The sequence below is a fragment of the Fundulus heteroclitus genome, unplaced genomic scaffold (assembly GCF_011125445.2).
Source record: "Fundulus heteroclitus isolate FHET01 unplaced genomic scaffold, MU-UCD_Fhet_4.1 scaffold_37, whole genome shotgun sequence".
Classification (NCBI taxonomy): domain Eukaryota; kingdom Metazoa; phylum Chordata; class Actinopteri; order Cyprinodontiformes; family Fundulidae; genus Fundulus; species Fundulus heteroclitus.
This window is the reverse complement of record NW_023396781.1, coordinates 935,682-948,422: the sequence shown is the minus strand read 5'-3', so window position 1 is coordinate 948,422 and position 12,741 is coordinate 935,682. Positions and strand designations below refer to the sequence as shown.

The following is a 12,741-nucleotide window of genomic DNA, read 5'->3' as shown; positions in this document are numbered from 1 at the left end:
AGTAATTCCAAAGCCTTTTTCTTACCCTTGACAAAGAAACCACTAACTCAATCACAGCCTGTAAAAACATGGAGCCCATTTAACGCTTCACTCATCACAACACCTAGAAAAGAAGTAACTCTGCCGATATCAATCATACATGTATGTTGTTGCGTACCAGTTAGGAAGAACAGATTCAAATGAGCAGGCAAGCGAGAATTCAGAGAAATGGCCATAACTGCAACATCTGTATCAGGACTTCTAATAATGACAGAGCTAAATGTCTCAGCAGCATGCTTAGCATGTAGTAAAAGTCTGGTGTCTGCCTCCTCATGGTCACATAAAGTCAGCTCTGGTACAACAGACAGACAAACTTTACCATCAATACACCTCAACAGATGGCATTCCTTTCCGTGAACCACAAAAATTGCAATGTCCTGTTTCAGTGAACTGAGATCAGTATCTTTCCATACAGAGAAGAGGAACTCTACAAAGGATTCTTTGTCACCATCTGATAAGAATTTACCCCACTGTTTTGGAGTTTTCCGATCTTTACTGTATATGCTTATCTTTTGGGTCCCTGAAAAACTATGGCGTGATCGCTCAATATTTTTTATACTAATAGCAGGGTACCTGTCAGTAACAAAATCAACACATTTGCAGCTATACCTATAGGCAAGGCTAATGACAAGCAGGAGTATTTTATCAGCTACCTCACCAAATGTGCTTGGAACAGAGCTAAAAGACTGCAAAACTGCCATACCATCAATCATCAATGCTGCACCATAAGGCTTTCGATCAAGTAGACAGTGTGTGACTTTTTCTTCTATAAAATTTAGGCGAGCTGCCTTGTCAGTCTTAGCAAGTTTTGTGCCACCATCAGCTGCAAGAGGATATAGAACTGGCCCAAGAGAATGAGATTGAATTTCGTGCAGATCTACCTTGCTGTTTTGACCAATAATAAGAAGCCTAGCAAATATGTTTCGATCACTCTTCATATCAGACTCTTTAGATAACTTTTTGGACTTCTTTTTCTTAAGGTCTTTGAAGGTCTTCAGCTTCATCATTTTTAGTGGTCTAAACACATCTGTTTTGTTTTGTTGACCAGGCATTCTTATATATAGTGCTGGAAGCATATACTTTAGTGTGGGAATATGCACATTCCAATCAGACTCTCTAGTTGATCTGATAACACTAAGTAATACCTGGACAATATCTAGATAAGAACTCCAGAGGGCAAATGTAGGACTAGATTCACTCTTAGTGTCAACATACTCCTGATATCAATTCATGATATCTTGGAAATCCTCAGCCTGGATGAAATCAAAAACTGACCTAGGAGACAAGTGATACGATGTTTTCACAGTATTCATGACTTGATTTATCTTTTCTGAATCTTCATCCGGTAATGAGGCCACAAAGCTAGCAAATTACAGGCACTGTAATGCCTCATATAGAAGCTTGTGAGCTCTAATACTACGTTATAGTGATGGCTTGAAAGTTCTCCATTCACTGATCCCTTGGCAACAATCTCTGCTTCAACTGACAAATCTGATAGCCCTACATCACCAAATCGTTTCCCAGTCATTCCTAAGAAGGACATGCATGTATGGAACTCACCAAGATGCATCACAACACGCTTCTGAATATCGTTATCAAGCCAGCAAATCTCTTGTACCTTTGTTTTACCTTGCAACTTGTAACTGGTCTGCTCTCTCAATACTTCTCTTTAGAATTGTATTAACTGTGGTCAAGTCTGTTGGTGGGCTGCATAGTGGGGCAGTGGGTAGCACTGGTGCCTTGCCGCAAGAAGGTCCTGGGTTTGAGTCACCCTGGGTCTTTCTGCATGGAGTTTGCATGTTCTCCCTGTGCATGTGTAGGTTCTCTCCGGGTACTCGGGCTTCCTCCCGCAGTCCAAAAACATGACTGTTAGGTTAATTAGCCTCTCTAAATTCTCCTTATGTGTGAATGTGTGCGTGAATGGTTGTTTGTCCTGTGTGTCTCTGTGTTGCCCTGTGACAGACAGGTGACCTGTCCAGGGTGTACCCACCCATCTCTCCCATTTGCCAGCTGGAGATAGGCACCACCCCTCGCGACCCCAACAGGGATAAGCGTTTAGGTAAATGGATGGATGGATGTCTGTTGGTGAGTCTTCAATGACTGGCAGATAGTAGATCACAGATTTTTCACAAGTCTGACCTCTGGTAAAAGCTATATCAAACCCTGTCCAACCTGGAATCATGCCCAAAGCACAGGGGTGAACTTAGACAAAATATAATGACTTAGCCAACCTTAGGTTTTCTATGTGGAAAACCCTTTGATTTATCAGCAACACTGCCTGGACCTTGCCTTGCTTTACGACAATATATTTCAAGGGCTGATTCCTGGGGCTTTAAAAAAATTTAAATTAAATTTAAGCCACTAAATTAAATTTACAACCAATTTAAGGTTCACTCTCAATGACTTAAAAAATATTCCACTCGAACTATCTGAAATTTACCTTTCATCACTTGTCATAGTAGCCAAATATCTTGTGTATTCTTTGTAGCATCTTTTGTGATACCTTACTTCAATGGCAACAGAATCTTTTCCATGCACATCCTTGAGGATGGATTCATCGATTTTCAGTTCAGCTGCTCTAACTAAACTCCCTAGCAAAGAGAAAGACTAAATAAATAATTTCAACCATGAAGGGACCATGAAGAACAAGCAAATCATCTCTTCACTCCTTTTCTCTGATGTATTGTGGTACAGAACTGGCAGTTGGGTGACAAATTTATAATCTAATTAATCGACAAATAAAATTAACTGTTTGTCATCACTTCATGATCATCAGAAATTGTGTGCAGCCTTTTATTATTGAGACCAACACCTACTACTTCATTATGTGGGTAGGCCAAGGGTATAGGCATTTTAACCGATTTATTATTTTTGAAACGCATGCAAACATACAAGTTAAACATAATATACTCACTAGCATTTATAGTTTCAGCTTGTACCAATTTATCCTTCTGTGTCTTAGGTTTTTCTTTAATAAAGCGGTTAACCTTCTTGCAAATTATACACACAGCAGGGAAGTACATTGCCTGACCTTGGTACTGTACACTTCGATTTGGTCGTGGATCCCAACTGCTTTGGAGATGGTGGCCGGCTAGTTGATGATGACTGAAAATCAGAGCTCTTACCGCCACCACACCTTAACCATGCAGACCATTTTTAAGCTAATTTTTCAGCACTGGTTAGTCGCTTCTTGTCGATAAAAGATCTATAACAAGTTGGATGAAAACCAAGTTTATCTCCAGAAGGCCATAAAGAGTTTCGTCAGACATGGAATCATCATCATTGTTGTTATTTTTAGCAGCGAAATCGTCATCGAGTACACATACAGCCTCGGCCAACATGCGGTCAATCCCGTCAATTTCTAACCATTTATGGGCACAAACAGTCAGCTTCTTCCATCGAACACAGTTAGTGGCTGTGTCTGTTCTTTTTCTACCGATAATATATGCGTGATGCATATTTAATCTTCGTTTTCTTGCGTTTTTTTGTCGGATCGAACGGAAACCCGTTGCTCCATGGGGGCAGCCATGTTTGTTGTTCCCCCATTCTCACCTCCGAGGGGAGAGCAATCCTAAAGGATGCGTTCTGATTGGCTAACGGCTAGGCAGTTTGATTCAAGGGTAGAGTAGGCGTGTTATCAGGCTACCGATATTGTTCCATTCTTCAGTAATCACAGTAAAGAAAAACATGCCGCAAAGCAAGTGGAGAACTTTTGGTTATGGGCTCAAACTGCACTGATGATTTTATTGCAGGTGTCATTTTATAGTTCCTAAATAAGTGTAGCGAGCCTGAATGATACAGGCTTAAGCCTATGGCCTATAAGGTCACGGAGGTAATAATAGATTGCAAGAGGTCCAGGAGGATTGAACACGGTGCTCTCTGAGTACAGGGGGGAGATGTTGGAACGTGTGGACAGCATTTGGACTGTTAACACCTTCCACTTGGTGAAGAGACTTAATTTTGTTCCAACAGCCCTAGGCAAGACAACTTGTGTTCTTGTGTAAACAGGGTCTTAAATAATTTTGTAACTGGGCTTGAATACTGGACTCAATTTTTTTATCACTTAATATTTATTGCAGAGTTCATGCCAATGTAACTGTCTACGATTTACATCACTTAGTATATGACAAAAACACACCAGGGCCCAGTCAACTGACTGTAGCATTCCTGGTTGCAAATTTATTATAGAGCCTTCACTGCAGATATGAGCTGTTTGGAACAACTGCCATCATTTACATTCATACATTTTTAAAACATGTAGAAGACATACAACACTATCAATAACAATTCACTAACAGTTATTTTTAAGCCATCTATGACAACATTGATTGTAGTTTAATCCCTAACTGTCTTGATAATTATGTAAAACATGAATTTGTGTTTTTGCTGTCCAACCAATTAATAATTGATTTGGTAATTTAACACGGGTGGTGAGAACAGCACAGGGTATTGTGGGATGTAGATATAAATGTATGTACATGTAAATTACTATATTATTCATAAAAGGACAATAACTAAGGACTAAGATCCAGTATTATACCTGGTAGGTGTTGAAACATTAGTGGTATATATGTGCCATCTTGGCTGTGTGGTGGTTTGAGGTTAATTTGCAACAATAATCTACAAGAAGTAAATTACCTGCATTTGTTGTTTCCTTCCACCGATTTATACACAGTAACCCCCTATTTTACTCATTAATGCAACTTATTTCAAGATGAATGTTCTACTACTTCTCTTCGATAAGGACCTTGTTTTTTGTACTAAGGCATTAATCATGTAAGCATTACATTCAAGTTATAACTGTTTAACATGACGTTGTTGTACTAATATTAATCATATGGGATATTCCTAATCTAAACTTTCATTGATTTAAATTTATTTTTTTCAGTTTTTTTCTGCATGTATTTATTTTTCATTTCTATTTCTCTAGTTAATCACTGATATATTTTGATGCTCAGGAATGAAGAGATTGTGATGCCAGATGAGCAGACGGGCTTAGTGAAGGAGAACTATGTATGGAGTGTGTTGCTTCACCGTGGTGCCACTTCTGAGGGAATTTTTCTCCACCTACCACCAGGCAGCTATGACCATGACTTATTCACCATGACTTGGGGTCCAACCATCGCTGCTTTATCTTATGTCTTTGACAAGAGCCTTGATGACAACATCATCCAGAAGGCCATCACAGGGTTCAGGTATGGGAGTTTAGAGTGATCAGATTGTAAGGTGATGAAACAGTAACATACTAATACCAACAGTCAGTTGTTAGCCTGATCTCTATTGTTCTCCACAAATCTCCACTTTTTGTTGTTGACATTTTTTGAAGCAATTCTGATAAATCTTGTTCCTGTTTACAGTGAAGTCAATGGGGAACAAAAGGCTTGTTTTATAGATAAAACAATTGATAGTGTGAAAAACAGAAGTCCACTTAAGAATAAGTATAGTTTTGGATCTGTTTGCTGATATGCATGTACAATAATTTGGGCTTTTGTTTTTGCAGAAAATGTGCGATGATAGCAGCTCACTATGGCTGCAGTGATGTTTTCGACAACCTAATTATCTCCCTCTGCAAGTTCACAACACTGTCCAGTGAGGTGAGTTAGAAAAAAAAATGCATGTTAATGAAATTTAGGTTTTTTCTCACTGTTTCTCACTGAATCACCAACTGACCATATTCCAATAAATGGGGCACTTTAACTACCCCCAAGTAAGGTCGGTAGATAAAGGAAGACACAAGTAACAATCTGAATGCCTGGCACTTAAGTGTAAGCTCTCTTTCCCTGTGTTGTTCCTCCTTATTTACAAACCACCAAAATCAAACTCATCTTTTATATTTGAGATGTCAAATATTACAACTTTCTCTACATCCTCCACTGATGTTATCTTCTTAGGTCTTGTGAACGTCCATGTCTGCCCTCTCTCCTGTTGCTTTGCTGCTGTATTTCTTTAATTATGGACAGCTTTAATTTAAAGCAACTTAATACTGTTCCTTCACACAACAGAGGACCTGGTCATTGCAAACTCTGCCCCTCTCATCAACCTGCTGATATATGACCTATGGGCCTCAAGGGTATTTCTATAGAGTTGCCAATCTCATGCAGTCTTTCCAAGCCCAGACGAAGTATCTGCTTTAGAAACCTCTAAAATATCAACCTGGAAGATTTGACAGCAGATTTCTAGCATCTTTCCACGCATTTTTTATCAGCAGATGAAGCAGTGGAATAGTACGACAGCCACCTTATTAGCCTCGTGGACCAATATGCTCTATTCAAAACTAGAGCTGTCACTTTTACCCACTCAGTAGCTTTGTTCACAGATGAGCTTCGGAAGATGATTGCAGCACTTTGGGTCTTCAAATGATGTTACAAAACCTCTGGCCTTACTGTCAACAAACAAATCTACTGGGAGCACCAACAACAATATGCAAAGTCCCTTACAGAGGCATGGTCACAGTTTTACTCTGATGCCATCAGAAATGGTTAAGGACATTCTAAATAGTTCTTCTCCACTGTGAATCATCTTATCAAAATACATTCCTACACCCACATATTTTTACTACAGCAGAGTAGTGTAATAATTTCATGGATTTCTTCACTTGTAAGATTGTGCGCATTCGCTCTGACCTCTCTGATCCTCCAGCCCAAGTTGTTTCGCCAACATCTGCCATTTCCATATAACTAAACTTCAAACCTTTGATTTCATCAGAAGAGGTCCAGAACATTATCGGGAAGATGAAACCCTCCACCTGTGCCATTTTGGACAAACTGGGCTTGAACACAGGACTCAATTTTTTATCACTTAATACTTATTGCAGAGTTCATGCCAATGTAACTGTTTACGATTTACATCACTTAGTATATGACAGAAACACACCAGGGCCCAGTCAACTGACTGTAGCATTCCTGGTTGCAAATTTACTATAGAGCCTTCACTGCAGGTATGAGCTGTCTGGAACAACTGCCATAATTTACATTCACACGTTTTTAAAACATGTAGAAGACATACAACACTATCAATAACAATTCACTAACAGTTATTTTTAAGCCATCTATGACAACATTGATTGTAGTTTAATCCCTAACTGTCTTGATAATTATGTAAAACATGAATTTGTGTTTTTGCTGTCCAACCAATTAATAATTGATTTGGTATTTAACACGGGTGGTGACAACAGCACAGGGTATTGTGGGATGTAGATATAAATGTATGTATTATGTAAATTACTATATTATTCACAAAAGGACAATAACTAAGGACTAAGATCCAGTATTATACCTGGTAGGTTTTGAAACATTTGTGGTATATATGTGTCATCTTGGCTCTGTGGTAGTTTGAGGTTATTTGCAACAATAATCCACAAGAAATAAATTACCTGCATTTGTTGTTTCCTTCCACTGATTTATAGCGCCAACAACAATATTCAAAGTCCCTTACAGAGGCATGGTCACAGTTTTAATCTGATGCCATCAGAAATGGTTAAGGACACTCTAAATAGTTCTTCTCCACTGTGAATCATCTTATCAAAATACATTCCTACACCCACATATTTTCACTACAGCAGAGTAGTGTAACATTTTCATGGATTTCTTCACTTGTAAGATTGTGCGCATTCGCTCTGACCTCTCTGATCCTCCAGCCCAAGTTGTTTCGCCAACATCTGCCATTTCCATATAACTAAACTTCAAACCTTTGATTTCATCAGAAGAGGTCCAGAACATTATCGGGAAGATGAAACCCTCCACCTGTGCCTTGGACCCCCTCCCAACCTCTGTTATAAAAGCCCATGTCACTCACTTAAGTTCTCTGATCACCTGTGTTATAAAGCACTCTCCAAACTGGTCATGTACCCTCTGATGTAAAGAAAGCCATTATTAGACCATTTCTCAAAAAACACACTCTCAATTCAGAAGTTCTTTCCAATTGTTATGACAGTGTCTGTCAATCAATCTTGGAGGCTAGTCAGGAACTGACCAATAAGCGATCGCAATTTGTTCCGGAGGAGCTGCAGGCCTTTTACCTCGGACAACATTGCCTGAATTTTACATTACAAACACATTGCTGTCAGAGGGATTTAATTAAAAAACAGTAATAAAAATGGTTAAATGTCAGTATAATTCAGACACTCGTTATTTCGTACTTTTAGAGGGTGGAATACAGTTTATTCCTTTCCCAAAACCTAAAAGGAGTTGAGAAAATGTAAAAGATGGATAAAGGTATGCAGCTGAGTCTACCTCATTAAATTAAAGGGTAATACTTGATCCTGGTTCTGCTATGTTTTATGTGTTCTAAATATATGAATGTTGCAGCTTCTGGTTGTTTAAGTCTTTCTTAGCTGTGATCAGTTAATTGTGCGATTTTGCACTAAACGTTTAATAGGTAGTGTAAAGTAAAACTTACACCCCTAGTACAGGATTTCCCTGTAAATTCTTGCCATGGATGGCTGGATGGTAGTATAAAAACATCTACTACAGTCTGCAGTAACTATTTTAAGTTACTAAAATATATTTTAAGTTGGGTATAATTTGGATATTTAAATTTAGGCTTTAACATCAATTTGTCTTTACCTTGAAATACCTTGTCATCTGATGCTGGCTGTCCCTCTCTCCCTCCTCATTCTCCTGGACTTGTGTTTGATGCTGTCGACTATGACATTTTACTCAGCTGGCTCTATTTTGCCGCTGAATGCACTGACAGTGCCCTCAGCTGGTTTCATTCATACCTCACAAAACAGAATAAATCTCCTTGTCATGGTCGGTTTGATATGTTTGGCCCACATGCAGAGAACACCGGCTCACAGGAAGTAGTTTTACGGAGTTTATTGACAATAACAACAGGGAAAATGTTCGGGGAAGTAATCACGAAAAAGGGCTCACAATGGAGCGATCACGGGGAGAGAGACTCGGACGGAGCACGAACGATCTGAGGGGACAAAGGGGAGAATAGTTAGGTGCGTCAGCACACGGAACTGATGATGAAGACGTGCGGCGTAAGCTTACCACTTAGGTTCGGAAGTCGGACCGGAGGGGGAAGCGCAACGGACTCAGCTCCAGATGGAGTGGTGCGGACAGATGACCGGGGGGCGTAGGCGTGAGGCAAGGTCCGAGCAGCTCTGGCGAAAACACAGGCAGCGGAAGGAACCGGACTGATCCGATGGGAGTCGTGAGCAGGTGAGTTCAGTTAGGCTCAAGCCTCGGGACACGAGAGCGAACCTGGGAGACACAAAGGAGCTTTTTAGAAAAGATCAAAAATTAGTCGGAGGACTAAGGCCGTCTAAGCATACCAACAACGGTTAATATTCCGGCGTCCTCCCGCTGTCCGAGCGCAGATCTTATAGTGCTGCAGAACACGCTGCAGGTGTGCGCGCCCCGCCCACCAGTCAACTGCCGTCACCTGTCGAAAAAAGAGGAGGGAGAGAGCAGGGCCGGCAGAAACTGCCCGGCTCTGCTCGCTGAGTCCTGACACTCCTTGGATCACTCTACATCTCAGCCCCATCCTTTATCTCCTTTACCTCCTTCCACTTGGCCAAGTTCTCAGTTGTCATGGTTTTTCTTTCCACTGCTACATCAATGACTCATAGCTTAATGTAAATGCCACAACTACAACCCCATTTCCATTATCACCATCATCTCCATCACATCTCACCACCTGTCTGGAGGATATAAATATATGGATGGAGCAGAACTTCCTCAACTTAACAGTTCCAGCATCAAAGTTGGCAGGCCTCATCAGATTTAGTCATCATCTATCACCATTTCTTCTTCCAATATCCCTTTTTCATCGGTACTCACAAATCTTCATGTAGAAATGGACCCCCACCTCACTTTGGAATCTTATATCAACAACCTCTGCAATACCTCCTTTTATCACTTCTGGATGATTTCCAAACTTTGCCCCATTCTGAACTGAAGCTGGTCCAGGCCTCCATACTTGACTACTTTAGACATGCCCCACCTCAAAAAACTCCTTAATCCACAGAATACAACATGTTCCATTTTTTCGACTCAAACTTCCTCCATGTACCCACATCCAAACTAAGGACCATGGGAGACAGGGCCTTCTTTACTGCTGCCCCATGCCTGTGGAATGTCCTCCACAACACCCTGAGTGCACCACAATCCCCGGTTTTAGCAACATTTTTGGTTTACTCTGTTAGATGTCTATTTAAATCTTCTTATTTTTGCTTGCCTGTTTTTTAGCCCTTTGTAGCACTTTGATATCGTGAGACGATAATCTTTTTTCAGAATGTAATTACACTGCTCAAGCAGATGAAAGGCAATTAAGATGCAGGGAACACCCCATTGTGTCCAAGTCCCACCAGAATGAATTTACTTGTTGGCTACAAAAACCATCTGGTTGAGGAGCAATTTATTAAGATACACAAAATATGTATATGATTCAAATATGTTTTTACCCACAAAATAGGCAGGATTGTTTAGAAGAATAATTGAAAATACAGTTAACTCTGTCTCAATGTTTTTTCATCCAACAGTCTGTGGACAACCTACCTACAGTGTTTGGTAGCAACAGTAAGGCACAGACCGCTGCCAAAACTGTTTTTGATTTGGCTCATCAGCACGGTAACATCCTGAGGGAAGGCTGGAAGAACATCATGGAGTCCATGCTGCAGCTCTTTAGAGCCCAGCTCCTACCAAAAGCCATGGTTGAGGTTAGCACTTCATCTGTAAACTCTAATACTTATACCATTTTTTCGCTGTCTCTTGTAGTTGAATGTGATAAAGGTGATAAAAAGAATTTTTAGAGTTGGTATATTACATGCACATACACATCATCGGTGTTCCCTCAGATGGAAGACTTCGTAGAGCCCAATGGAAAAATTTCACTTCTGAGAGAGGAAATGCCATCAAATCGGTAAGCTGATCCCCAATTTCTATATGATCCGCATACATACACACACATATATAGTGTTCCTGACTGACTGACTGACTGACTGACTGACTGACTGACTGACTGACTGTGTGTGTGTGCGTGCGTGCGTGTCTGTGTGTATTTAAATAATATATATATTAGGGCTGTCAATTTTAACGTGTTAACTTTGTTAGACCATAGCGGCGAAAAATGTTTTGCTGCACTTTAATCGTGTCAAAACGCACACAACGTTCCCTAGTGTTTTTTTCCCCCGCAGCTCTCTTCGGACCTTGTTTGTTTTACCCTCAATGTTTTTCATAGTTCCAAGAATGCTAGAGATTGTAGCAAAACAGACCCACGTTCATTGTTGCCAAGTCCGCTTATTTCATGTGACTTTGGGCTTCTTTTTTCTAAAGTCGCTTGTAAACTCCATGATTTGCGGGTTGCATATTTCTTTTAGCTTGTTTCTGAAAGTGAAATTGCTTATTTGGGCTCTAAAATAAATGACGATAAACAGGAGTTATAAAGAGACCAGCTTGCACTACAGACACTTCGAGTATAACCTGCTGAAATATCCCTCTGCCATAGGAGCCGAGGGAGTAAAAGCAGAGAGAGCAACTCTGCCCATATTTTCTGCAGTTTACAGTTGCAATAACCAGTGATAACTGCTGAAGGTAGATTACGCGGTGCAGATCACCATTTTGAGCAGAGACTGTTTCTGAAGATGAGTTTTCACACGCTGATAACATTGCAGAAACCCAACCCATAAACCATACTTTAATGCTTATTAATTTGTTTTCTCTGTATTTACAAAACTAAGGCTAAATCACATTGCCAAATGAAGTACCCTGGAGTTACAGGGTTACAGTTGCAATCAACGTGTAAGATCCTGGAATGACCTGGAAAATTTAAAACCTTTTTCCAGGCTTTAAAAATAAAAACTGTATGAACGTGGATATAAACTGTATGCAAAAATATACAAAGAAATCATTGTTGTTTGTGTGAAAGCTCAGAATTAGATGTGTGAGAGAGAGAGTGAAAAAATAAAACTTGCAACTTTATTCAATTCAATTTATATAGCGCCGATTCATTAAACATGTCATCTCGAAGCATTTTACAAAGTCAAAATCAATCATATTATACAGATTGGTCAAAAATTTCCTATATAAGGGAACCAATTGATTGCTTCAAAGTCCCGACAAGCAGCATTCACTCCTGGAAAAGCGTAGAGCTACAGGGAGAGTCGTCTGCATTGTCCATGGCTTTGCAGCAATCCCTCATACTGAGCAAGCATAAAGCGACAGTGGAAAGAAAAACCACCCATTAGCGGGAAGGAAAAACCTCCAGCAGAACCGGGCTCAGTATGAACGGTCATCTGCCTCGACCGACTGGGGGTTACAGAAGACAGAGACACAACAAGACAGACAAAAAAGCACAGAAGCACACATTGATCCAGTAATCTGTTCTACGTTAGATAGTAATAGCGGGTGATCTGTATTCTCTGGATGATGTTACAGTTAACAGAATGTCAGACAAGGTGTACCTACTATGAAGAAAAAGAGAAAGAGCAAAAAGTTAAAAGCTGAAATGACAACAGTCATTTCAATGTAATGCAATGCAAATGTATTGTATTGAAATGTAAATTGCATTAATTTATTTGTATGTGCGTAATACCACGTCTTTCTTTGTTTAAGAGGTCGAAAAAATATAGAAAAAATATTGAACATGAAAACGGGTATTCTTTTACACATTTGTCTACACATTGTGTAAAAATCAGGGCGTTATGATTAGTGATTTAGCCATTAATGGCCAGAGTTTAACATGTCACCAGGATGT

The 12,741-nt window shown here is 39.9% G+C and overlaps 1 protein-coding gene and 1 long non-coding RNA gene across 4 annotated transcripts in view; one reads left to right on the top strand and one right to left on the bottom strand.

The window, feature by feature from the left end:
- gbf1 (golgi brefeldin A resistant guanine nucleotide exchange factor 1) overlaps positions 1-12,741 on the top strand; it is a 237,306-nt gene that overhangs the window by 161,413 nt on the left and 63,152 nt on the right. For all 3 annotated transcript variants that reach the window (XM_036130640.1, XM_036130638.1, XM_036130639.1), the window contains 4 exons: positions 4,998-5,234; positions 5,540-5,633; positions 10,529-10,705; positions 10,844-10,908. In XM_036130640.1, coding sequence (XP_035986533.1) covers positions 4,998-5,234; positions 5,540-5,633; positions 10,529-10,705; positions 10,844-10,908 — 573 coding nt within the window. The remainder of the gene's footprint in view (positions 1-4,997; positions 5,235-5,539; positions 5,634-10,528; positions 10,706-10,843; positions 10,909-12,741) is intronic.
- Positions 8,780-9,494, bottom strand: LOC118560023. The gene is made up of 3 exons (XR_004929019.1): positions 9,320-9,494; positions 9,036-9,248; positions 8,780-8,958 (listed from the first exon to the last, which is right to left on the bottom strand). It is a non-coding gene; the product is annotated as an uncharacterized LOC118560023 (long non-coding RNA).